Genomic DNA, 26,718 nt, shown 5'->3' on the forward strand with positions numbered 1-26,718 from the left:
CAGCCCCACCAAAGGCCACGGGGTGAGAGGGGCAGCAAGCCAGAGGAGGGGCGACAGAATGGCTGGAGGGGTTTAAAAGGGAACAGTAGGGCACATAGTGGTAACCCCTGAGCTGTCAGCCTTGCAGGGCCCAATTCAAAGCCAGCCCAGATCCATGGGGCTTGGGGGGTCTCATGCGCCCTCTTGTTCTCCTGCTCCATCAGCACCAGCGCCAGCATCTGGAGCTGGCCTGCGCTGTGTCCGACCACACTGAGCAGCAGAGGGCTTGGGCCACCATTGGCCGCACCTACATGTTCGTGGCGGAGAGCGGCCAGGCCGGGGAGGCGCTCTGGGAGGCGGAGCAGGCCTTCGTGAAGAGCCTGGCCATCTTGGAGGAGCAGCTGGAAGGTGAGAGCCGGGCTGGGAGCTGTGGGACACGGAGCTGGGGAGGGGAGCCATCAGCTTGGGATGTGGTGCGCCCTGGGGAGGGTCACCAGTCGGCCTCTGCCTTGGCTGTCTGACCAGACGGTCTAAGTCCCCACCTTTTACCCCTTGTCCTTGCCCCAGAGCCTGCATCTGGGATGTCCCTGGTCCCTGAGCTCCATCCCCTCCCCGAGCCGGAACTCCCTGGCCTGGCCAGGAAGTGGCAGGCCCTCAGGCTTTCATCCGGGCTTCCCATCTACTCGTGCTGGCTTGTAAGGCCCAGTTAGGCTCGCCGCCGGGATTGTAGGATATGCAGGGGCACTCAGGGACCTCCAGCCTTTTCTGACCTCTCGGTTCCACAGCAGGGCAGCCAGGACCGTGCCCGAGACTGTTCCGTAGGGACCTCCCAGCACTCGCACCCCATCCCTTGGGAGACAATTTGCTCAGCTCATTCGGCCAGCTGGAGGGTGAGGGGTCCAGGACCTGTCCAGCCCCTCTCTGGCCCTGGAGCTCCTGCCTTGTGGAGCCGGCTGGGTGACGGGCTGGCTCTGGCTGTCCCAGGGAAGGTGCCGCAGCGGGAGCTGAGTGAGATGAGGGCCCGGCTTTACCTCAACCTGGGCTTGGTGTACGACAGCATGAAGGACCAGGCCAGGTGCAGCCAGTACATCAAGAAGAGCATCTTCATCTCCGAGTAAGGCCCTGGCCCCTCCCTGGGGGGGGCGAGTGGTGGTGCTGATAGGCCGAAGGCCCCTCTGAAGAGCTCCTGTGTTTCCCTGGGGTTCACCCTCTGCTGGTGGCTGCAGCCGTTTGGCTCAGGAAACCGGCTGGTGCTGTGGCTGGGGGGTGTCAGGTGGGGGCCCAGGGCCCAGGGGTTTCCTGAGGACGTGAATGGGCGGGCGACCCTGCGGGTGACCCGTCTCCCTCTAGGCAGACTCACCTCTACGAAGACCTGTACCGGGCCTACTTCAATCTGGGCCACATCCACCTGCGGGAGGGGCAGCACTCCAAGGCCATGCGCTGCCTGGAGCGGGCACGCGACTGCGCCCACACCATGAAGGAGAAGTGCATGGAGAGTGAGTGCTGTGCCGGCATCGCCCAGGTGAGGGCAGCGGGGAGCCCGTACTTGGCCCCCAAGCTCTTCCCCCTGGGGCCTGACCACCCAGCATGGCCAGCAAGGGGACAGCCCCCTCCCCCCCGCCAGGCCAGCACCCTTTGGTAGTTGGACCTCTCTGCCCCTCCCCTTGCTGACCCTGCTGCCCTGGGGCCTTGCAGATGCTCCTCAGCCTGAGGGACTTTGTGGCCGCCAGGCGCTCGCTGAAGAAGGCCTACGTGCTGGGCTCCCAGCAGCCCCAGCAGCGCGAGAGCATCCGCAGGAACCTGCGTTACGCTGAGGGGGCTCGGGTTGGGGCTCCCTGCTACACGGCGCGGGGGGGGCTGAGGGGACCCAGTGGCCTGTGCAGCTGGCCGGGAGGAGGTTGGGTGTCACTCCCCAGGGCTCAGCCCAGGCTGACTGGGGCTGGGAGCTCTCCACCTCTGGCTCTCAGTGCAGCCCCTCCCCTTCACAGCCCTGTGTGGCTTGTGGCTCCTGGGGCGGTGCCCGCCCCCCCACCCCCGTGTCACAGGCACGCCCAGGGAAAGGTGCCGCGGCTTCTCGGGTGCAGGGCCGCGCTTGCACAGGCCACTCCTGACAGGGCTTCTGGCACGTCCCCGACGTAGCCCCAGTGGCACCACAGGGCGGTGCTTTGACACTGACCCCGCACCAGCCCAGGGGGGCAGCGAAGGGGACTCGGCAGGTGCTCACTGTCCCAGAGGCCTGCAGGCTGGGTTGGGTGAGGGGGACCTTGGTCCCCACATACCCCTTCACCTGTGGCTCCCCTACCTGCCCTGAGCCTCTAGGGGGAAGAACCCAGCCCACCCCCGGTGCGTGCCACTCACACTGCTGGCCTCTCCCCCAGCCATGAAGGTCAGCCATCTGCAGGAGGCTCTGGAGGAGGCAGTGCCCGGCGACTTGCAGACAGCCCTGGGCCTGTGTGAGCAGCTGGGGGACCTGTTCTCCAAGCATGGGGACTATCGCCGGGCGGTGGAGTTCTACCAGAGGCAGGTGGGTGAGGGCTGCCCCTGCTCTCGGCCTGTGGGCTGGGGGAGGACCAGGCTGCCTCGAGGCTGGGCTCCGTGCATGGTAAGGGGCTGGTTCCGCTTCCTCCTAGCCGCCGAAGTGCTGCCAAGCTCTGGCCCGAGGGCAGGGGCACCCGCTCAGATTCCTGCAGGCAGCAGGGATGGGGCTGGGCGAGCCCTGCGGGGGCGGGCGGCCACCCCGGGCACAGCATGCTGTGGACGGTGTCTCTGGCAGCTGCGCTACGCCGAGTCCCTGCAGAAGCCTGAGCAGGAGCTGGCTGTGATCCACGTCTCTCTGGCTACCACCTTTGCGGACCTGAGGGAGCCCGGCCGGGCGGTCCAGCACTACCAGACGGAGCTGGCGCTGCGGCGAGGAAACCCACTGGAGGTGAGGGGGCGGCCTGGGCTCTGCCTTCTGCCCGCCGGTCTCACCCTGCAGGGCCTGGGGACCCCGTGCTGGGCTTGGCTGTACTCTGGGGAGTTGCGGGAGGGGAGCTCAGCTAGCAAGCAGGGCCTGGCTGGGTCCCACAGCTCGGGAGCAGGGAAGGAGGGTGGGGCAGGCGTAAGAGTCAGGATGGCAAAGGAGTTGCTCTTTGTCACTTACCCCTGCCCCTGGGTGGGCTCCCTGCCAGTGGAGCTGGACTGGTGGGGGGAAGCTAATCCCATTGTCTGTGTGCCCCAGGAGGGGAAGACCTGGCTGAACATCGCCCTGGCCAGGGAGGAGGCTGGCGAAGGCTACGAGGCCCTGGAGCCCTGCTTTCAGAGCGCGCTCCGGTGCGCGGAGCAGGCTGGGGAGCCCAGGCTGCAGGTGAGGGGACGGGCCCAAAGCTGCTGTCCAATGGGGATGCCAGTGCTCGCCTGCAGCACCCCCTTCAGGCTGGGCAGCTGGCAGTGCCCCTCCCGGGGTCCCCCGAGCCTGCGATAACTGAGACTGGCACCCAGGAGTCCTCCCAGCCCCCCGCCCTACGCACAAGACCTCCCTGCTAGGGCCTGTGGCCGAAAGTGCTGGTTTCTGGCCCCCTCCCGCTTCCAGGCTCTGCTGCTTGTTGGCACATGCCCGGGAGGGACCGTGCTGCTCACCTGCCGGGGAGCCCAGGCTGCACCCGGCTCCTCCTGCGCCAGCACAGCAGAAAGGCAGGGGAAGGGCGTGGGGTGCCGGGGCTCGGAGCTGAAAGGCGCCCAGGGCAGCTGCGGTGCTGGGGCTGGACTCGAGAGTGCCTAGCCAGCGTCCTCCCCTCACTCATAGCCTGTCTGCTGGGCCAGGCTGGGGGGCCTGGCAGCTGCTCCAGTGGTCAGTGCTGGGAGCTGCTCCTTCTGGGCTAGGCAGGGGCTGGGGGACCTGGGAGCTGCTCCAATGGTCAGTGCCCTGGCCTTGCTCCCTGCAGGGCCCCTTCAGGCCTGGGCGGGGGGCCTGGGGACTGCCTTAAAGGCCAGCGCCCCCAGCTGACAAGGCCTGGGCTAGCAGCCCTGGGAGCGCCCAACCCCATCTGCGGCTGGGCAGGGTGATCAGCCCATCCTTTCACCCCCCAGCGGCAAATCCTACAGCACCTTCACCCCCTGCAGCAGAAGTGGGGGCGCCCTGAGGCCCCCGACACGCTGGCCAGGCTTCAGGGCCTGTGCCGCTCGCAGGGCTGGAGCAGCGCCAGGGACAGCCGGGGGGAGGAGGAGGAGGAGGAGGAGGACAGCAGCGAGCCCCTGGATGAGAGCGACCTGGAGCTGTCTGAGAGCGGTGAGTGGGCCGGCTGTGGGGGACGGGGAGGGAGCCGGAGCCGAGTCCCGGCCGGGTGAGGCTGTAGCCCTGCGCGTCTGCCTGGCGCGGGCCCCCCTTTGGCAGGGTGGGGGCTGTATTGGAGCCGGGTGCCTCACTCAGGCCTGTGCGTTCCAGACGGGGAGGAAGATGACCTGGACGGCTACAGCAAGAGCGTGCCTGGCCGCCGCAGGATCGCCAAGGTGAGGCTGGGCCTGGGCGCAGCATCCTCGCCCCGTGGGGCCGTTGCTCCAGCTCCTGCGCCGGCGAGTCCGGATCCCGGGGCGCTGCGCGGGGCGGGGGGCCGAGGGGGCTGGCTCTGATCTGGGGCCCCCGGGCAGTGCTGACCCCGCCTCCGCCCTCCCTGTGCCCTGCAGTGGAACCGGCGCAACGACCGGGGTGAGACCCCGCTGCACCGCGCCTGCATCGATGGGAACCTGCGCCGGGTCCATTTCTTCCTGGAGCAGGTGGGAGCCGCTCCTCGTTCCCGGGCAGGGCGCCCTGGGGTACCTTCCGTCGGCCCGTGGGGGCAGCTGGGCGGCTGGCTGGGGTCGCGGCGTCCCTCTGCTCTGGCCCTCACAGCCCCCAGCAGGGGACGCGTTCAGCAAGTGTGTCCTGCCTGCAGGGCGCGTGGGAGTGAGCCACGTAGGCGCTGGGCACTGGGCAGCTTCCCGGCCTGGCCCGCAGGGAGGGCAGCTGGAGGGGGAGATCCTGCGGGAGTTGGCATGAAGCCCAGCAGGGCACCTGGCCCCCACGTAACCCTCATGCCTGTTCATGTCTCTTTCCTCCTGGGGGCAGGGCCACCCCCTGAACCCGCGGGATTACTGCGGCTGGACCCCGCTGCACGAGGCCTGTAACCACGGGCACCTGGGTGAGTGGTGAGGAGGGTGGGAGGGTGTCGGTGTGGGGGGCGGATGACGGCAGGGGCTGGAACGGGTGATGGGGGCCGGCTGGAGGGGGCCCTGGTGCTGCCACCCAGCAGTAACTGCTGGCTCCTGTGCCCAGAGATCGTGCGGCTGCTGCTGGAGCGTGGTGCCTCCATCGATGACCCCGGGGGCCCAGGCTGCGAGGGGATCACCCCCCTGCACGACGCTCTCAACTGCGGCCACTTCGACGTGGCCGAGCTGCTGCTCCAGAGGGGCGCGTCGGCGGTGCTGAGGAACGCCAAGGTGGGGGAGCAGCGGCCTGTGGGCGGGCGCTGGGCTCGGCACCCCTGCACAGCTGTGGGGTTTCTGGGGGCGGCCCTGAGGCTCAGCCCCTCCATCTTATCCGCCGCAGGGCCTGAGCCCTCTGGGCACCCTCCGGGAGTGGGTGAGGATGTACGGCCGGGACCTGGACCAGGAGACGCGCCAGCGCTGCCGAGCCATGGAGCAGCTGCTCAAGGAGGCGGTGGTGGGGCGAGGTGAGGCCGGGTGGGAGTGGTGCTGTGGGGGGGCATCTCTTGGGGGCTGGGCCCAACTCACGGGGTTCCCTGTCTCCCGCCCAGCAGCAGAGGTGGCTCAGCCCCCACAGGATGTGCCGCAGAGCCAGCTGTTTGATGCGGAGCTCTCTGAGCCGCTGACACCCCCCCACTCAGCTGTGGCCCCCCAGCCCCAGAGTGGGGGCCCCTCCACGAAGGCGACTGCGCCCTGCAGGATCCTGACCCAGCGTGGCGGGCAGGGGCCAGAGTGCTGGGCCAAGCTGGACGAGTGCATGACCCCGCTCCGGCCTGTCAAGAAGAGGCAGCGGCTCCTGAGCCTGAGGGCGCCGGGGGAGGAGAGCCGGGTGCCGGGGTTCCTCGGGCGGGCAGAGCCTGGGCTGCCCCCCGCTGGCACCGGGCAGGCCAAGTACGAAGCAGCCATCCGTGGCGTCGGCAGTGCCCAGTCCTGCCAGGTCCCTGAGCCGGTGCCGGCCGAGGCCTCTGCCAGGCTGGCCCTGATCCCAGTCGAGGAGTACGTGGGGGATGACTGGCTGGAGGATGACCTGGGGGCGAGCCGGGAGCCCCGCAAGAGGAGCCACCGGCGCCCGGGGGAGTCGGGCTCGGACTCAGGGGGCACCAGTGGGTCTGAGAGCGACGGCGCAGCCCCCTTCCGAGCTGCTCTGCCCCAGAAGAGGAGGGCCCGGCAAAGCCGCCTCACCCAGATAGTGGACAGGACGTCGCTGGGTCGGTCCCGCGGGGGCCAGGCCCTGGTGGCTCCGGAGCCAGCCGCTGGTCTGAGGCCCGTAGACGGCAGTGGAGAGGCCCCACAGGTGAGGTGCTGGGGGTGCACAACAGCAAGGGAGTCCCCTGGGCTGTCTCTTGGGTCTTGACTCCCCTCTCCTATTCCCAGGCCCCACTGCTGGCTGCAGCCCCGATTCGGCCACCCCCCATCCGAGTGCGGGTCCGGGTCCAAGACAACGTCTTCCTCATCCCCGTGCCGCACAGGTGAGAGCCGCCTCGCATCCTTCCTCCCAGCGTGGCCCAGAGCCCGGGAGTCCTGCCCCCCAAGCCGGGTCTGGGGCAACATTAGCAGCACCCTCAGAGGGGTCCAGCTCCCAGGCAGCGCCAGGGGGTCAGGGACTTGGGGTAACAGGGCAATTCCCCTCTGCCACTGGGGGGGCTGCCCTGTTCCTGCCCCACCCTGGGAGGGCGGGCTGGGGGCCTGGTTCTGGTGGGGCGCTCTGGCTCAGCCCAGCCCTTCCCTTCCCTTCCCTTCCCTTCCCTTGCAGTGGCCTCGAGAGATGCCCGGTGGCGTGGCTGGCAGAGCAGGCGGCGCAGCGCCACTACCAGGCCTGTGGCCTGCTGCCCCAGCTCACCCTCAAGAAGGAAGGGGCACTGCTGGCTCCCCAGGATCTCATCGTGGACGTCCTGCAAAGCAACGAGGAGGTGAGGGGCACCCGAGCCAGGATTGGCGCTTCCAGGGCTGAGCCCACCAGGTCCCCCTGTAGGCCGCTGAAGGGTCGTGGTGGGGCCCATCACTGTGGACTCTGCACCAACCGGCAGGGCCCAGATGACTGGGAGCTCGGAGGTCTGGCTTCACCCCTCACTGGCGATGCCCTTCCCCTTGTGTTTGAGCCTGCCAGTGCTGCCCAGCCAGCCGGCCTTCCTTCCTACCCATAGGGCTCTCGTCTGCCTTGCAGGTGTTGGCAGAGGTGCAGTCCTGGGACCTGCCCCCGCTCGCCGACCGGTATCGCAAGGCCTGTTGCAGCCTGGCCGTGGGTAAGGGGATGCCACGGACCCTGCTGCCTGCCTGCGTGTGGGAACCGTTGGATGTACAGGGTCTCGCTGGGTTTTGTAGCGCCTCAGGGCGGTCAGCCGGCTGGGGAGAGTGCCACCCGGCCCGTGGGGGGGACAGGCAGGAGGGGCTCCAGTGGGAAGGCTGGTCCAGGGGGCTTGGGCACAGCTGTGCCACCGTCTGCGTGTGTGACCTCGGGCAAGTCCCTCAGTCTCCGGGTCACTGGCCCAGCTAGGGAAGGGGACAGAGGTGGAATGTGGCTTCGGGTGGACAGATTGGCACCCCCAGGGCCGTGCTACATGCCAGGGGAAGACCTGTCCAGCATCCGCTGAACGGTGCGCAATGTCAGGAGCCGTCGGTCACGGCTGCCCCCCACGTGGTGCTGGGCGGGGGGAGGGTGCCCCCGGTCGCGGCTGCCCCCCACGTGGTGCTGGGCAGGGGGAGGGTGTCCTCGGTCGCGGCTGCCCCCCACCCTCTCCCTGGCTGCTTGGCTCTAGCCCCGGCCAGGCAGCAGCTGGCTGGGAGCTCGTCAGTCTGGGTGCCCCACAGCGACTGGTCTTCCCTCATGGACTCCTGTTGCAGGCGAGCACCGGCTTCTGCTGAAGATGATGGAGCTGCAGGAGTCGGGCCCCTCGTTCAGCACCTGTGGCCTCTCCTTGCACCAACCCCACCTCACCCCACTCCTGCGTGCCCTCAAGCTGCACAGCTCCATCCGCCAGCTGCGGCTGGCTGGGACGGGGCTGGACGATGGCCTGGCTGCCGAGCTGCTGGCTACGCTGGGCACCATGCCCAGCCTGGCCCTCCTCGACCTGTCGGCCAACCAGCTCGGTGCTGAGGGGCTCCGCGCGCTGGCAGCAGGGCTGCCCTCCCAAGCGGTCTTCCAGGTTGGCTTGTGGGTGTGTCCAGCACCTCCCTTCCCCTCAACGGCAGGTGGGAGGGGCCCCGGCCTCCCGCCTGAACCCCGGAGACACAAGCAGGTTCGGGGACCCCCAAGCTGCCCATCCTGGCGCTCTGGGCTACGGCTCTGGCACTGCTGGTGTAAAGGGCCCTGATGAGCTCCTGCCAGGGCTGCCCTGATGGACACCAGGGGCTCCCCGGATCAGGGAGGGGTAAGCTGTGGCCATGCTGGTGCCAAGGTGCCTGCTCCGAGGTCCTTCTGGGGAGGGGCTGGTTGTGAGGGTCCCTGTAGCATGGGGGGGGCTCTGCTGCTCCGTCCCTTCTCTGGGGCTGAGGCTGCCGCTGTGGTCCTCCCAGCGGGGGTACAGCCCCGGCTGTCTGGTGGCACAGGGCAGAGCCCAGCAGGTTGGGGTGACTCCTCCGCCCCTGTTGTTCCAGAGCCTGGAAGAGCTGGACCTCAGCCTGAACCCCCTAGGGGACAAGAGCTGCGAGGCCCTGGCCTGCCTGGTTCGAGCCTGCCCGGTCCTGACCACGCTCCGGCTGCAGGCCTGTGGCTTCTCTGAGGCTTTTGGGCAGCACCAGCGCCTCCTGCTGGCCAACAGCCTGAAAGGTAAGTGCCCCTGCACTCCCCCAGCCCCGAGTCGGGGCACAGCAGGTGTGGCCTCATGGTACAGGTGGTGCCCTCCCTTGTGGCTCCCCTCCCCCAGCGCCACGGTCTACAGGCTAGGCCCCCCTGTGACACAGAGGCACTGCCAGGAGGGCCCCATTCACTGGGACGGGGCCTACAGCTTGGGGGTGAGGATGGTTCCACTCATGGAAAGAATGCGGACCGCTGTCCTGTCCGCTCTCTGCCAGCTTCTGCCCCACAGCTCGCAGCTACCCAGGCCTGGGCTTGCCTCAGTCTTGCCCCACAGCCACCACGCCCTGGGTTCCCTGCCAGGTCTGCCCCACAGCAGCCTGCTCTGCCGTTCTTTCCCAGTGCAGGCCTGTTGGGTGCCTGAGTTTCCAGTTAGGCAGCTATGGACAGCCCCTCCGCCAAGCTCCCAGCCTCCTTTATCTGCCCGGGCCAGGCGGCAGCTGGCTCACTCTTAACACACTGTCTCTCCCGCATGCCCCTGGCCCAGGAGCTGTGCACCTGAAGACCCTCGCTTTGTCCCACAATGCCCTGGGCTCCAGCGGCCTGCAGCTGCTGCTCAGGAGTCTGCCCTACGCCACCCTCAGCCAGCTGGAGATTGGCTCGGTGGCGGCCCGCCTAGGCGAGCCTCTCGTAGATCCGGTGGTCAGGTGCCTGACACAGGTACGGGTGCAAGGGGGTCCTGCAGTAACCCTTCTCTGGCTGCAGGAGTTGCAGGAGCTCTGCACGTGGCAGGGGAGCCCCTTTTGTCCTGGGGCTGTGGGCCTCTCACGCAGCTGGCTTGGCCCTGACTGGCTCAGCTGTGGTGTGTGGCTTTGGGCTCAGCCCCCCCCCGTTCCATTCCAGCAGGGATGTGCGCTCACCCACCTGGCTCTCTCTGGGAACCACCTGAATGATGAGGCTGTCGCAGAGCTAGCCAGGTAAAGGGGCAGCGCTGGGGTCCCTGGGCCAGGGGCTTTGCTGTGGGGCAGAAGGTAATGGGGTGGGTGTGTGACACCAACCTTCACCCAGCTGGGTCCTATGCGGAGTGATCTCCTGCTGGGTAGGAGCCGTGGGGTGGCTGGGCCCAGCAGCCAGCCCATGGGGACATAGTAGGAAGAGAGCCTGAGTGAGAGGTAAGGTGGCCATGTTCACCTTTAGCCCACTGGCCACCTTCTGTCCCTGCATTGTGCTTTTCTGGGCCACCAGGTGAACCCCCTCCCGTAAAAAGAGACGGAGCGGGAAGGGAGTCTGAGCCACAAGCCCTTGGGTGGGAGGCCTGGTGAGCGGCAGGACCTGCCTACAGAACCGGGCGTACGTGGATTGGTGGTCGGGTGGAGCTGCTGGTTCTACTACTGCACTTCACAGGCAGTACACCTGTCCAGCTGCCTCCCTTCCCCGTCGCACCTTGTGCTCCCTGGGGGTCTCGCTCCAAGGCTGCAGTGCCAGCACACCGCACATCTAACACCTAGCCCCCAGGGAGTGGGTGGGCCATGGGGCAGCAGTGCATTGTGGGTGAGCCGAGAGGCATGGGGCTGTTTGACTCTCTTGGTCCCAGGTGCCTCCTGGTTTGTCCCAGTTTGATCTCCCTGGATTTGTCTGCGAACCCAGAGGTTACCAGCGGGGGCTTGCAGATGCTGCTGTCAGCGCTGGGGGAGAGGCGCCAGGGGCTGCAATTCCTCAGCCTGGCAGGTGAGGGGGTGAAGGGCTCCAAGATCCCTGGGTTGCGGAGGGGTCCTGCTTCCCTGCACCTGGCAGGGCCGGGGGAGCATCACCCTGCCCTCGCTGGAGGGACTGAGAGGTGATCCTGAGGGGGCAGGGGCAGGCTGTGAGCCCTGGAGTTTTGCTCCTGATCCAGCAGAGCCCCCGGCCTGGCTGGCGCTGCCGAGTTGCTTCTCTCTCCGTAGTGGTGTGCAGAGCAGAGCAGAGCAGAGGAGGCAGGACTGGAGTAGCGAGGGCTGCAGCTGATAGAAAGGGCACAAGGGGGGTCACCCAGCCTGTCCCCTCTTGGGCCGGGTCCAGGATTCTCAGTGCGCCACAGTGGCTACAACGGCCTGTTTCCTTCCCTCAGGCTGCAGGGTGCGAGGCCCATTGGACAGCACCACGTGGGCCCGGGTCTCTGCCAACGTGCGTGAGCTGCGGCTCTGCAGCCGGCAGCTGAGCGGCAGCAACCAGCGGGGCGTGGGTGAGTCCTGGCTTGGCCCCCCGGGCACCTCTCTGAGCGCAGTCACGCAGCACCACAAGCTCTTCTGTAAGAGCATCTGAAGTGCCCGACCGCTCGCAGCTGGAGCACACAAGAGGCCCATCCTGCTTGGGGCTGTGGCTGCTCGCAGAGGGAACTTGGGCAGACGTGAGGAACCAGGCACGGTGCCTGGCCTGTGCCAGCGACTTTTCTGCACTCAGAACTCAGGCCTGGCCCATGGGGAGGGGCAGGACCTGGCTGCTGCTGCTGCACAACCTGTTCTTTCTGGGGGCCCAGAGCCCTGCAGCTTCCCCCCACCTGGCACCAGTGCAAGCTGAGAAGGGAGCTGCTGGTCCCGTCGTAACCAAAGGAGGCAGGGCCCCGGCTGCTGTTGTGGAACTGGGCCTGTCTGCCTCGGGCTCCGAGCACCAGAACGCTGCAGGACTCTGCCCCATGGGGGTCCCTGGGCTTTGGAACCAAGGCCTCGGCTGTGTCCCCAGGAGGCAGTGAGCTACCGGGCCTGTGCTGCTAACAGAGAGGGGTGGCAAGTCCCAGAGTGTCCCCGGAGAGCTGGCTTCCAGCCTGTGGTGTCTCACCAGCTGCAGTCACACCTGCGCAGCAGAACCCTGGGGCTGCTGGCAGGGCTGGGGGGTTGGCTCCTGGGGCAGCACTGGCCTTGGAGCAGGCTCTGAAGCCAGCGTGGGGAAATAAGCTGCCAGAGACTGAAGGCGGCCACCTGCAGAAGAGCCCTTCCCTACTGCACGTCTCCCCACACAGGTGGAGGGTGATATTTTATTTGTCCCCCATTCCCGAGCTGTACAGGTTCTAGCTCTGGCCTGCCAGTGGCCACTGGACTAGTTCAGACAGACTTATTAGCTGGCTGGTGTTTTCTTGGCCGCACAGGGTGGGCTTCTGCCTGGTGCAGGGGCCTGGGAAACCAATCAATAAAGTGCTGTATGTCTCCTCTGCTCCAGACCTGCGTTCTGCCACCCTGCAGGCAGTGACGCAGAGACCTGGCCCTCTGCTGCTTGGGCCAGAGCTCTGTACCCTGCCAGCCTTCTCCCCCTCTGGACAGCTGTTTGACACCCCCGACCCTCATTTCCCAGGCTCCCCTGCAGCCTGGGGCATGACCTGTTGTCAGCAAGGGTGGAGCGCCCTGCCTTAGCCAGCTGCTGTGGCACCCAGAAAATCTGAGCTGATGGGCTGGTCCAGGCCCTGAGTACAGGTGCAGTGGCTGTGCCTGCTTCTCCCACCCAGCAAGAGCCACAGCACCGCAGGCTAGCCAGCATGGGGGTTTATTACCGCAGGTGTACAAGTCTCCCGCCCTGCTTGCAGGACTCACGGGCAGGGAGGAGAGGAGACAGGCTGGCTGGAGCTGGCCCAGTGTGAATGTGCCCTGCAACAGCACAGTTCACCTTGACTCAGCCCTAACCCTGCTGCGGGAACGGCTGCAGTGCACCACTCCCAGCCTCCTGCCCCCAACAGCAGCCTAGGGGAAAGGGCCTGGAGCCTGCTGGACTGCTACAGTGGGAGGGCGCTCCTCAGGACCAGGCAGGGCGCAGGACCCAGCCTCAGGAGTGCAGGAGCCGGTTGAAGGCATTGTAGGCGGATTCCAAATCAAACAGCATCTGGCGCACTTGGGAATCGTCCAGCTCGTCAGAGGCAGACATGCCGCTCAGCGTCTGCAGCCTGCCGGGGAGAGTCAAGGCACAGGCCTGGCCCCCAGAGCAGGAAGAAGGCCCTTTGCTGGGCTGCACTTTGCGCCTGCACTAGTACTGGAGGGACCTGGCAGGAGCCACGACTTGTCGCCCTGAGTGCTGGCCTAGGAGGAAGCTGGTAGCTCCTCTGGCCACGGTCCCACCCCGCAACCAGGCCCCTGATCAGACATGGCGAGCAGGGCTGGGGACAAGCACCTCCCACTGCAGAGGGAGCAGACTGATGGAGCTGGGCCCGAAGGCACTCTGCGCTCCCCCATGCCCTCAGACTGGCAGGAGCGCCATGGGGCAAGGCAGGTCCAGGCCCTGTCCTGGAGAGCTGGGTCAGGACCCGGGCTTGCTCCTGCAGAGGGCAGGGGCCTCAGAGCACCCTACTCACCACTGGTTCACTTTCTGTCTCCCCTCGAAGTCAGGAGGTAGGTGGCTCATGCGGTTCATCGTCTCCATCAGCTCCCGCAGGTCTGGCTGGATCTGGATGCACAAAAGCATGGAGCTTCTGCTTTTCCTGCCTGGGGCCCGGCTGGGAAAGCCCCACCCCGCTTCAGGCACTGCTGCCAGCAGTGAAGCCTCCATGCACCCCTAGCTTGTCCCCCTCTCTCTCCGAAGACCAGCCACACTGGGTCAGACCAAAATCCATCTTGCCCAGTGCCCTGTCTTCGGACAGTGGCCAATGCCACGTGCCCCAAGGGAAGCGAACAGAACAGCTGAGCGTTGAGTGGTCCATCTCCTGTCATCTAGTTCCAACTTCTGACAAACGGAGGCTAGCGCCATCATTCCTGCCCATCCTGGCTAACAGCCACCGATGGACCTCACCTCCCTGAATGGATCTAGCTCTTTTTGGAACTCTATTGATAAAGTCCTGGTCTTCACGCCATCCTCTGGCCAGGAGCTCCAGAAGTGAACTGTGCACTGCATGAGAAATACATCCTGTTTGTTCTTAACCCTTTTGCTAATTTCACTGGGTAACCCCTAGATCTCGTGTGGTGGGAACAAGTAAATACCTTTTCCTTATTTTTCCTCCACACCAGTCATGATTTTGTCGACCTCTTAGTCGTCCCCGCACCCTTCATCTATTGTTTTCTAAACTGAAAAGTCACAGACTTTTTAATCTCTCTTCAAATGGACCCGGTCCAAATCCATTGTTTTTGTTACCCTTTTCTGAAACTTTTCCACAGCCAAGGGTGTTTTTTTTTTTGTTTTTTTTTTTTGAGATGAGGCGACCACATCTGCACGCAGTATTCAAGCTGGGGGTGTACCCTGGATTTATACCAAGGCTGTAAGATACTCCCTGTCTTATCCTCTGTCCCTCTGTAAATGATTCTCACCTCATCCATGGCTCGGATCTCCAGGCGCAGCTTGTCCATCACTGTGATGAAAAGCTGGAAGAGAAAAGAGGTGCCTCAGCAATGGCCTGGAAGCTAGCAGCAGGGCACCTCACTCCGGCCCTCTTGGGAGGGTGGGGGCAAGCCAGGCCAGCGGGCCCTTGACAGCCCCCTGGGGACCAGCCATGCAGCTGCACAGGCCAGGCCAGCTGCCAAAGTCCCAGAAGCACAGGATGCCGGGATTACAGTGCGCACAGCCCCTTGCCCCGGGAACGTACAGAGACGATGTCAGCAATGCAGCGGTTCAGGTTGCCCTTGTCGTCCTTGATGGTGATTGGCCGATCCTCCTTGATCCTCTCCATGGCCAGCGGGCAGTCGAGCTGCAGCAGCAGGAGGGTTACAATGAGGCTGGGCAAGCTCAGGGCAGGGTAACAAGCACCATATAACCCCCAACAAAGAGCATTTCCCAGGGAAAGCCGGGTTCCGCTCCATGTGCTGAGCCGGGGGAAGGGAGCACAGTACAGAACGTGGCCAGATGGTCTGAACATAGGGCCACCCAGCCTGGTCGCAGAGAGTGACCAGTGCTGGGTGCCCCAGAGGGCATGACCAGAACACGTCACCAAAAGGTGATCCTTCTCCTGTCACCCAGTCCCAGCTTCTGACAAACAGGGGGCTAGAGGCACCACCCTGTCCACCTTGCTGAACAGCCATTTGTGGCCCTGTTCTCCATGAACGTATCCAGTAGGTTTTTGAGCCTTGTTATAGTCTCAGCCTTCACATTGCCCTGTGGCAGGGAGTCCCACAGCTGGCCCTGCGTTGTGTGAAGAAATCTGTCCTTCTGTCTGTTTTAACCCCACTACCTGTTTGTTTCATGGGGTGACCCCTAGTTCTTGCATTAGGAGAAGGAAGACAGAACACCACTTCCTTATCGACTTTGTCCAACCAGTTGGGATGTTCTGGACATTAGCCGCCTCTTTTCCAAGCTGAGAAATCCCACTCTTACTACTCTCCCCACACCATACCCCAGCCATTCCATACCCCTAATCGGTTTTCTGCCCTTTTCTGTACCTTTCCCAATTCCAATACATCTTTTTAGAGATGTGGTGACCTTGAATACTGCTGCAGGTGTGACGTGGAAGTACACGGGATTTATACGAAGGTAATATGATTACGACAAGGTGGAAGTGCCTTTGGTCCAGGGGAGGGAGGGAGAGAGTGTGTGTGCGCGCGCACGTGCACGCGCACACTCACCCCCCCAAGCTCAGGGGCCCCCTCTCTAAGCCAGGTGACCGCGAGAGTGTAATTCACCTTTGGTGGGTTCTCCAGCACCGACAGTTTTTAAATCTAGGCGGGCTGTATTTCTCATGGGACAGGTCTGCTCTGGGAGTGAGCTGGGGGCAGGGCTCTGGCCAGAGGGACACAGGGGAACAGCCTGGGTGACCACACTGGTTCCTCCAGGCTTGGAATAAACAAATCTATGCAGTCTCTCCCCCCAGCATCTAAGTCAGTCAGGCACAGTAGGGCTATGTCTACACAAGCCCCTTCCTTTCAGAAGGGACATGTTAATGAGCGAGTTGGGAAGATGCTAAGGAGGCGCTGCCATGAATATGCAGTGCCTCTGTGATGTAGTGGGAGATACCTGTGTGTACACGTGGGGCTCCTGTTGAGGGTAACCTGGCGACCAGGTGACACCCCTGGGCTGCAGACAAAGGAGGAGGTGGAGCCTGAGGGGTTTGAACTGGAACTGGGTGTTGGAAGCAGTTAGTCGGGGCTGGGAGAGAGAGAGACAAAGGAGGGGGCAAGACCCCGGCTCCGGGGGGCCCTCGGGGCCTCCTCTCCCCAGCATGGCTTGGACTGGCTGTCTCTGCCGGCTGCACTGACTCCTCTGTACGACGCTGTGCCCTGTTGCCTAATAAACCTGCTGTTCTCCTGCCTGCGGATGGGGTGCAGAGGATGGAGACCCCGAACCCCCTCACAGCCTCATTAGCATAATGGTGGCTGCATGTGATTTGAAAGTGTTGCTTTCAAATCGCGCACCGCCCATCTAGACAGGGGCCTTTCGAAAGGACCCCCCGGACTTCGAAAGCCCCTTCTTCCTATTTGGTTTTAGGAAGAAGGGTTTTTCAAAGTCCGGGGGCGGAGGAGCGTCCTTTCAAAAAGCCCCCGTCTAGAGAGGCAGCGCACAATTCGAAAGCTGTGCTTTCCAATTGTGTGGGGCCACTATTATGCTAATGAGGCACTGCATATTCACAGTGGTGCCTCATTAGCATATTCCCAACTCGCCCCAAAAGGAGGGGACTAGTGTCGATGCGGCCTACATGTAGAACTCAGCAGCAACACAGCCCCCCCCCCCGCCCCCACTGTTCTAGGAGCCCCCCGAGATTCCTGTCCCAGAGTCCCCAAAAGCTGTACTGCTGGAGGCTGAACTCATCCGGAACTTGCGGCAAAATTCATCGATGGAGCCAATTTCGGATCCCTGTACCTGTTTGAAGGCAGCTTTGTACTGGACCAGGAGCCGGGAGCAGGCTGCAGTGTACCTGGGGCAGTGCATGGAGTAAGAACAGCTGGAGTGGCTCATGCCAAGCAGGAGGGGAACACGGAGGTCGAGGATGTACAAGCAGGTCCCCAGGGGAAAGGAGAACACTATAACAGCCCCCACGGCAGGGGAGGCTCCCCAGGGTCTCTGACTGGAGACCCTCTGCATGGAGCAATGTTGCCTGGCCCCCAGGGGAAGTGGGCAGGGCCTGAGGGGGGACTAAGGGGCTGTTTTGATGCTTCTCTGAGCCCCCTCCCCAGTGTGTCCGCAGTGCCCTGGGGAGGGGAGGTCACTCTGCTCCACTCGGTGACGACGCATCCTGCAGGAGATGCTCCTGCTGCTGCATCCGCTTGGCTCCCCTGGGAGAGACCAGGCTGGAAACAGAACCCAGCTGGGGACTCACTCGTTGGGAGAGACACAGTCCTTGATATAGGCTTTCTCCAGAGCCTGCATCGTCTTCACCACCGCAAACAGCTCAGCCATGTTATCGTACCTGAAACCCAAGCGCAGAAGCCCGTGAAGGCGCATAGCCTGTGACCCCCACCGCTATACACGCGCCCGCGTCCCTGGGAACAGCACAGGGGCTCTCATGCTCCACAGCCCAGCAGGAGCACTCCCTTTTTGTGGAGAAGACCCTTCCGCCTATTGCATCTTTCTCAGCCGCAGGCTGCCCTGGCCAATGGCAGAGGCGGAGCAGAAGGGCTCTTGGGTCCTTCCTAGCTTGGCGCGGGGACAGAGCATCAGAACGCAGAGCTCCCTGCACCATCAGCCCCAGCATCTCCCGAGCAAGGACCTCACTGCAGACAACAGCTTGAAGTCCCAGCACTCCCAAGCCCCACAGAACTGTGTACCACATGGGAACCCATTCGGCTGGGGATGGACTCACTTTTCTCACTCCCGTGCATTTTTATACAGCTTCACCTCCTGCAAGGAGAGCAGATACACAGCCTGTCAGGTACCCGCACAGTGTGTGGTCAGCTGCACAAATGGACAGGCTGGAAGCAGGTGGGGACGGAGCTGACAGATACGGACCTCCTGCATCCTCACCACAGGGTAGAGGAGACAGGGACCAGAGAAACCCACACTGAGATGGAGGTAAGGAGCTGGGAATCACCTCAAGAGCTGGGGTCCCCTGAATGCTCCAGCACTGAGGGCTGTGAAACCGTTTGCAGAGCCAAACCCGACTTACGCTGGAAGGTCATTCTGCCTCCTGTGCCAGGGACAGGACGAGGAGGGGAACGTGACCAGCGTTACTCACCTCGTACAGTTCTGGCTTATTCCCTGGGGCTGAAAAAGAGGAAATCCATGAACAGACCTAGCACTTATAGCTAGGGGCCTACCAGTGACACCCACAATGCAAAACCTTCCTGGTAACCCGGTGTTAGGAAGGACCACGTCCACAGCTCCTTAGCCTACTAGCTACAGGGATACTGCTAGCACCCAGGACCTCTACAGCCTGCTCCGCTCTTCCATCCCGCCCCTCCTGCTGATCACCGCCCCTTGCTCCAGGCCAGAGAACCCAGCACAGTTCACAAGGGAGAATCAGATTCTGAGCTGGAAGGGTCCTTGAGAAGTTGAGTCCAGCCCCTGCACTGGAGCAGGGCCAAGTAAACAGAGCCCATCCCTTCCAGGCATCTGTCCAGCCTGTTCTTAACAACTTCCACTGATGGGGATCCACAACCTCCCTGGGGTACCTGCTCCACAGCTTAACTGCCCTCAGTGTGGGAAAGCTGTTCTTTATCTCAGGGGGCCTCAAACTTCATTGCTGTACAATCCACTTCTGCCAAGAAAAAGTAATGCACAGACACATGCCTCAGCCAAAACCCAGGCCCTGCCACCAGGGGTGCGAGTAAGGGGAACAAAAGACCAGCCCCATTGCCCGAAGAAAGGAGAGGCTGAGGACCCAGGCTGCAGCCCCAGGAGGGGCCTGGAACCTGAGGCCCACTGCACAGGGCTGAAGCCCTTTGTCTGGCCTCGATCTCAGCAAGTCTAAGCCAACCCAGGGGAACTCATTAAAATGAGGTCCCAACCCAATTTGGGAACTGCTGTGCTATCCTAACCCCTGTTGATGCAGACTGAGCCATTGCTTCGTAACCTGCCTCTGTGGCCGTGATACCCACCCTCCCATGAGCCCAGTGTCCCACCACTCTGCTGCCCCCAGCCCCGCTAGCCTGACCCCTGGGGACTTTGAGGGCGGGCAGTCCCCTGAGGGGAGCTGGAGCCCGCGGTGTCACTGGGTCTCTGGCCAGGGGCGGGGTGGGCCTGGGTCACAGCCCTGCTCATGGCCAGCAGGCAGGGCTCTGTCAGGTGTCGACCGGGCCAGTCTGTGTCTCAGCCCAGGCCATGGGGTGGTGCTGTGGGGCCCCTTGCTCCCCACGGCGGCAGGGCCAGCGGGACTCACCTCCTGGGCCAGGCGCAGCAGGGATCCCGTGGAACATTGTGGTGGGCTGGGGCACTGCTGCCTGGGGGACCTCTGCGAGGGAGGGAGAGGGGCGTTAGTGTGGCCTGGTGGCCCGGCCCCTGCACCCGACGCGATCCCCGGGCCCAAACAGCCCGGGGCCCCACACTCCCCACCGCCCCCTAGTGACAAACACCCCCCAGCCCTGCGCTCCCCACCGCCCCCCAGCCAAACACACACACACACACAACCCCCCCGGCCCTGCGCTCCCCCCGCCCCCTAGTGACAAACACCCCCCAGCCCTGCGCTCCCCACCGCCCCCTAGTCACAAACACCCCCCCGGCCCTGTGCTCCCAACTGCCCCCCGCCAAACACACACACACACACAACCCCCCCGGCCCTGCGCTCCCCACCGCCCCCTAGTCACAAACACCCCCCCGGCCCTGCGCTCCCCACCGCCCCCTAGTGACAAACACCCCCCGGCCCTGCGCTCCCCACCGCCCCCTAGTCACAAACGCCCCCCGGCCCTGCGCTCCCCACCGCCCCGTAATGACAAACACCCCCCGGCCCTGCGCTCCCCACCGCCCCCCAGCCGCAAACGCCCCCCCCCCCGGCCCGGCGTTCCCCACCGCCCCCCAGCCACAAACACCCCCCCGGCCCCGCGCTCGCCACCGCCCCCGTCACAAACACCCCCCCCGGCCCCACGCTCGCCACCGCCCCCCAGTCACAAACACCCCCACCGGCCCTGCGCTCCCCACCGCCCCCCAGTCACAAACACCCCCCCCCCCCAGCCGTGCGCTCCTCACCGCCCCCCAGCCACAAACACCCCCCCCGCCCTGCGCTCCCCACCGCCCCCCGGCCCTGCGCTCCTCACCGCCCCCCAGCCAAACACACACACACACACACACCCCCTGAGCCGAGCGCACCGCACCGCACCGCACCGCTGCTCCCCGCGCCCCCGGCCCTACCGCGCCGCCGCCCTCCGGCCTCTCACCCGCTTCCTGGAAAATGGCGCCGGAGCACATCGAGCGCTCGGCGCTCCGCTCGCCCGCCTGCCTGGGAGGGGCGCGGCCGTTATTTGGGCGGGAAGGGCGCGCGCTGCAGTGCTGAGGGATGAACAAGTGACCTCCCCCGCCCCCGCCAGAGACGGGGCTTTCCCGCCCGGCCCGGCGGTGTGCAATCCCGTGGGGGGGGGAGCCGGCGCCCTGCGCCTCTGGCCGGTGGGTGGATGCCGGAGTGCGCCACAGCCCCGGTACAAGGGCCAGGCGCCAGCAGCCCGAACGGGAGCGTGTGTGACGTGCTAGGGCTCCGCAGAGCCGGCACGCGTGCCAAGAACAGCACGCGTGCCAAGAACAGCAGGTGAGGCGGGAGCTCAGCCCCGCCCTTCCTCCCCCCAGGCAGCCGGGTGCTGGCACAGAGCCAGGCCGCCTGGGGAGTAGGAAAAGCCCGTCTCACACGGCCAACCCCCTCCCCGAGCGGGAGAGCCCTGCCTCTTCGCGTGTTTATTCACGGAGCTGCTGTCAGAAGGACCCCTAGTGGCTTTTAAAAGTATCACCGGCACTCAGGCTGGAGAGGATGGAAGGTCAGTTTTCAACACTGCCTCCAAGGTTGCTGAGCCCGGTGGTACTGCGGTGGGAACGAGTGGGTACTGTTACAGACACGCTGCGCCTCAGGGATGTTCTCTCTTCTGTAGGGTAACCCTGTCTGAATGTTCCCAGTAAAGTTCCCCAGAGGTGGCCCGGCAGTAAGGCCCTTTGTCAGTCCTTTACCTAGTAACCCTTTTGCAATAGGGTGCCGAGCCTCCTTGGTCAAAGCTGCCTGAGTCCCAGCCTGGCACAGGCTTGGTCAGTTCCTCCTGCTCCCATGGTTGCTCTGCAGAGCGGCTGTGAGGGGAAATGCTGACCCCACAGGAGTCTTCATGCTGAGAAACAGCTACAGTGCTGCTTCCTGGCCTGCGTGGGCTGGCAGGTAGCCCCCCATCCCCTGCTGTGCAAGGTCAGGGACAGAAGGATGGAGCCAGCTGGAACATGGTTTAAATGCAGCATCTCTGCCCCAAGGGGTTGGCAAGGAGAGGAGTCTGTTTTCTGGAGCTGCCTCCCTCAACTTGCCCATCTTTTTGTACAACTGCAGGCCCATGTTTCCTTCTAATCCTGTAAGGTGCTATTTATTCTCCTTTGCATTTTGCAATCGATCCATTGAATTTCAATTATTTATTGGTTCAATTATTTAATAAAATCATACTTGTAAAATATTGTTACAGATGTGAAATTCATAACATGACAAGCAACATTCGGAGACCTGAACCAAACGTTGCATGTGTGGCTGATTTCGGGCTATGAATAGTTAGAAATAGTTGAGTTAAAGAATATTTTGAACATGTGTCTGTACTCGCTCTTCAAGGTGGTGTATTCTGTGATGGATTTGAAACGTTGATGCATTTGATCCATGTTTAGTTTGTTGCATGCCCTACTATGTCACAAACCTCTCTAGTATAACCATAAGCATAGTAAATGTCAGTAATTGTGAAGTTTATGAGCAACTGATTCAGCTGTGAAATTGACCAGCACCTCTATTTCAGGAGAGATCTCTGTGCTGATGTATTCAGAGCAGAACAAACTCATTTTTACTCCAGAATAAAAATCCTTCTTGCTCTCTCCAGTAGTAGGTTCTGTGACAATCTCAGTACCCTAACTAGCTAATTCTGCACCTGAGGCAAGAATATAAAATTGCACCCCTCATGTATTCATGGTAGTTAGTTTGTAGAACAATGGAAAGTACATAAATAATCACAGTAACAGCAACAGTAACAACACACTGCTTATGCTGGCAGGGGGAGGGGGCTGTGTGGGGTGTACCCACCATACCTTGTCTCTCCTGCCTCAAGTGGGACTGTGCCGCTAGCAGATGCCTGCAGCGGGTGGTCGTGGGGCCACAAAAGAAACGGGGAAGGGCAGGGGGCAGGTGGGTGTGCTGACAGCACTGGGTGCAGAGCCAAGATAGCAACATTGGAGCCAGTGTGGTGCGTAGGGCCAAGGGGGTGTGTGTGTGTGGAGGTGCTGTGTGAAAGGATGTGTGTGTGTGTGTGTAAAGGTGGGGTGTGTATGTTGCTGCTGTGCCTCTGGGCAGCGTGCAAATGTACATGTAGATGCTCGTGGTATTGAGTGTCGGGAGAGGGTGTGGACGGTGGTGGTGCTGTACCAAGAAGCAGGTGTTTGTCAGAGCTGGTTGCCCCTTATGTGTGCGTAGAGGCTGTGTGAAGGTGGGGCACTGCACAGGGACCAGGGATTGTCTCCAGGACCAAGGAGAGGTTGTCAGGGAGTCAAATCTGACAGGTGAAGCCCCAGACTCAGAACTAGCTCCCCCTAGGACCAAGTGAATCCCCACCTCCGTGGATGAGCTCCAGGAACACTGGTAGGTAATTCTGAAAGGCAGCAATGTGGGGCATGCTGGGCTACGTCTACACGTGAAGCCAACATCGAAATAGCTTATCTCGATGTAGCAACATCGAAATAGGCTATTTCGATGAGTAACGTCTACACGTCCTCCAGGGCTGGCAACGTCGATGTTCAACTTCGACGTTGCACGGCACCACATCGAAATAGGCGCTGCGAGGGAACATCTACACGCCAAAGTAGCACACATCGAAAAAAGGGTGCCAGGCACAGCTGCAGACAAGGTCACAGGGCGGACTCAACAGCAAGCCGCTCCCTTAAAGGGCCCCTCCCAGACACAGTTGCACTAAACAACACAAGATACACAGAGCCGACAACTGGTTGCAGACCCTGTGCATGCAGCATGGATCCCCAGCTGCCGCAGCAGCAGCCAGAAGCCCTGGGCTAAGGGCTGCTGCCCACGGTGACCATAGAGCCCCGCAGGGGCTGGAGAGAGAGCATCTCTCAACCCCTCAGCTGATGGCCGCCATGGCGGACCCCGCTATTTCGAAGTTGCGGGACGCATAACGACTACACGGTCCCTACTTCGACGTTGAACGTCAAAGTAGGGCGCTATTCCTATCCCCTCATGGGGTTAGCGACTTCGACGTCTCGCCGCCTAACGTCGAAGTTAACTTCGAAATAGCGCCCGGCGCGTATAGCCGTGACGGGCACTATTTCGAAGTTAGTGCCGCTACTTCGAAGTAGCGTGCACGTGTAGACACGGCTCTGGTGTGTCAGAATGCCATACCAGCAGCTGATTTGGAGGAATAGCCTTTTTTGGCATCACAATGCAAAAAGTGTTCTTTAGATATAGCGCTGCTCCCCAGCTTCTCCCCAGCCACTCGCTCAAAGAAGGAAATTTGGTTGGTTTGGCATGATTCGTTCTTGGCATATATCAGAGAGGAGCCATGTTAGTCTGTAGCTTCGAGAACAACAAGAAGTCCTGTGGCACCTTATAGACTAACAGAGATTTTGGAGCATAAGCTTTTGTGGGCAAAGACCCGCTTTGTCAGGTGCATGATTTGGGGGGGGTGGTTTCAGAGGGGTATTTAGAGAGCGGAGTCCCAGTAAGAGGGAGGGCCGGAGCTGACGAGGTCTATTCAGCCAGGCGGAAATGGCCCGGTATCAACAGTACTTACCAAAAGAGGGCAAAACAAGTTAGACTCTGACAAAGGTTCACATCCCCCATCTGATCTGACTTGGATTTTCCTCTTTTGATAACTGCTTTTGGGACTGGGCCATTTCCATCTTGCTGAATAGACCTTGTCAGCTCCGGCCCTCCCTCTTCCTGGGACTCCACTCTTTAAATACCCCTCTGACACCGCCCCTCTGCTCATGCATCTGATGAAGCGGGTCTTTGCCCACGAAAGCTTATGCTGCAAGATATGTTAGTCTATAAGGGGCCACAGGCCTTCTTGTTGTTCTTGGCATATTTATTTCTTACCATGCTGTAGCCGGTGGAAGAAGGCAGCTTGGCTCTGCACTATGCCGGGATGTCCTTCTTCCCTGTGGACTAGTCCAAGGTTTAGGTCAGTGTTGGCCAGCTGCAATGAAAGGGGTGCAGTGCTCTAGCCAGGAGGCTCTTAGCTCCTTCAAGGTACATGGCAGCTTCTGCCTGCTCTTTCCTGAATTCCCTCCCGGTGTGCTATCATCTTTCTGGGCCTGAACCCAGAGCCGGAGGAACCTCCTCAGTTCAGCACCGGAAGCTGTGGCGAGACGCCATGACCGGTGTCAGAGAGCCCGTGGCATGTTCCGCGGGGGATGCCCTTGCTGCGATACCCAAACTGACGACCAGGTGGCACTGTTACGTTACTGGCTTATGCATTGGTGCTGGTGTAAGGCAGCCACATTTACCTGGCTGTGAGTACGGGCGAATTATTGTTATGTGTTATGGTGATTAATTCTTACGCCTGGAGCCTCCTCAGGGCATGTCAGAAGCCAGGTGTGGGTGAGGCTGCAGCGTAGCCTGCTCACAGTGATTGAAGGGAGGGCTGAGACCCATAGCTCAGCATGCCCCTCCTCCCCGCTCTCAGGTTTGTGCATGGGTGAAAGCTCCCTTGCTCTTTACCTCCCTCCCTTTCCTGGGCACAGGCAGCCCAGGGAACCTGGCAGGAGCCCAGGGCCAGAGCACAGCCTTGCGAAGGTCTCCACCTCCATCTGTGTCGCTGGGCTGGCCCTTTCGCACTGGGATGTGTGCCAGGAAGAGGGGTGGGGAAGGGGACAGCCCCAGCAGGGCCCAGGCAGGGAGCGCTTCTGTGACTCCCCTGCCCACCACTGCATAGGCTGACTGCCCAAGGGCTCTGCCCAACTCTGGCCTGCCCCCAGGCTCAGCCGCTACGCCTGTTGCTCAGCCAGAGCTCTGAGCAGATAACTTAGTGCTTAACAAGCCTCCACTACCCAGGTGGGGTGGGGAGCAACCTGAGAGTCCCTGTAGTGTAGGTGGGGCAGTGAGGCACAGAGAGAACACAACAAGGGATGAGAGCAAACCCTCCCAGGCTCTATTCACATCTCGGGGGGAAGGCCTCCTAGAGAGTACAGGAGGGACTGGGAGCCAGGACTCCTGGGTTCTGCACATGCAGCTGACTCTGTGACTCTGGGAGATTCTTGTTGCCGGTCGGTGGCTCTACTGCCACATCTCCTGCAAAGCATGAGGCTGAGTTAGCCAATGATTGCCAGGTATCTGGTGTCCCTGGATGGAAGTTGTACCAGACACACACACTGTTATGTTGGCTGATGCCTGGGTATTACTGTTGGCAGAGCCGCCCTGCTGTACAGGCTGTGGGAACATTGGGCTAGCACAGGTCCCAGCTCAGCTGCTCAGTTCATGGGGCAGTGAGTCCCCTGCTTCTGCAGAGCTGTGGGGGTCTGTCTGATCTCAGAGGCACCTGGGGCTTTCCCTTTTCAGTGTAGCTTTCCATCTCTTCTTCCTGAGATGCTCATCCCCCACCGAGCAGGAATCTCAGCCCCTGCTCTGCCCAGGCTTTGTGACTGGCAGGGATGTGCCCAGTCTGTGTGAGGCCTCAGCTGCAGCCACAATAACTTCTGGCTAAAATGCTTTGCTAGAGCACAGCCAGTTCTGTGGTCTGTGTTGAGGGCTAAAACCAGAAGAGTGGAGGCGGGCCCTGACCTTGTCACTTTCCCAGGCCTTGCTGAGTGATGAAGATGGGGGGATTGCAGTGGCACCCTCTCAGGGCTGGGCTCAGCTTGGCAGAGAAGATAATGGATGTACTGGTAGAGGCAGCTGAGGGAGGTCCCCCTGGAGCTCAAGTGACAGGCCCTGTGATTTATATACAGAGATACACATCTCACAGAGCTGGAAGGAGCCCTGGGAATTCATCCAGTCCAGTCCCCTTCCTCTGGGCAGGGCCAAGCACCATCCCTGCCACTTTTTTTTTTTTAAATCTATTTGCCTGAGACCCCCTAAATGGCCCTCTCAGGGGGTTGAGCTCAACACCCCTGGGTTTAGTGGGTCAATGCTCTAACCACTGACCTCTCCCACCCCCTTGACATTTTTTTCATCTGGGGAGATACACAGCACCAAGCAACATCCCTGACAGATTTCCTCCCCACACATTATTTGTCCCAAACTTCTCAAGGCCTGAACTCACAACTCAGGGAGTTTAACAGGCCACTGCTCAGACCACTGAGTTAACCCCTCCCCCTGCTTTTTTTTTAAAAGTCATACCCAGAGACCAATAAGCCAGCTACATCTATTTGCCCCAGATCCCTAAATGGCCTCCTCAAGGACTGAGCTCACAACTTTGGCTTTAGCAGGGCAATGCTCAAACCACTGAGCTATCCCTACTCCTGTCGAAGCTATATGGAGATACACACCTCAAAGAGATGTAAAGGACCTCAGAATGTCATTCAGCCTGAACCAGCACCTCCCCCCTTTTTTTAAAAAACTTGGCCCTGGTCCCTAAGTGACTCCCTCAAGGACTGAGCTCACACCCCTGGGTTTAGCAGGCCAATGCTCTAACCACTGAGCTAGCTCCCCCCACCACAGGCCTGCCTTACTCCCCTTCACCAACCCCTTCCTCCCACTGTTGGCCCCCCAGCCAACTCACGTTCCTCCCTTAAGTGCCCCTAACCCCAACTCCTACCCCTATTTGCCCTTCCAGTCACACAGCCCAGGCTCTCCAAAGGCGGCTCTTCCGAGCCCT

At 62.0% G+C, this 26,718-nt stretch overlaps 1 protein-coding gene and 1 pseudogene across 1 annotated transcript; one reads left to right on the plus strand and one right to left on the minus strand.

Annotated features, from left to right (window-relative positions):
* The first annotated feature begins 275 nt into the window (after window positions 1-275).
* On the plus strand, window positions 276-12,124 carry LOC142009511 (tonsoku-like protein). Its single transcript, XM_074987696.1, has 23 exons — window positions 276-387; window positions 964-1,093; window positions 1,330-1,501; window positions 1,675-1,797; window positions 2,366-2,503; window positions 2,753-2,905; window positions 3,200-3,325; window positions 4,048-4,129; window positions 4,403-4,467; window positions 4,642-4,731; window positions 5,063-5,135; window positions 5,270-5,433; window positions 5,543-5,796; window positions 5,899-6,455; window positions 6,593-6,668; window positions 6,953-7,109; window positions 7,364-7,442; window positions 8,041-8,342; window positions 8,794-8,965; window positions 9,480-9,652; window positions 9,836-9,909; window positions 10,527-10,660; window positions 11,040-12,124. The coding sequence occupies exons 1-23, from the start codon at window positions 291-293 to the stop codon at window positions 11,231-11,233; spliced, it is 3,585 nt and encodes a 1,194-aa protein (XP_074843797.1). The 5' UTR covers window positions 276-290; the 3' UTR covers window positions 11,234-12,124.
* Window positions 12,125-12,294: 170 nt separating this feature from the next.
* LOC142008382 (vacuolar protein sorting-associated protein 28 homolog) lies at window positions 12,295-20,146 on the minus strand (annotated as a pseudogene).
* Between the last annotated feature and the right edge of the window lie 6,572 nt (window positions 20,147-26,718).

The sequence above is a fragment of the Carettochelys insculpta genome, chromosome 2, assembly GCF_033958435.1.
Source record: "Carettochelys insculpta isolate YL-2023 chromosome 2, ASM3395843v1, whole genome shotgun sequence".
NCBI classification, from domain to species: domain Eukaryota; kingdom Metazoa; phylum Chordata; order Testudines; family Carettochelyidae; genus Carettochelys; species Carettochelys insculpta.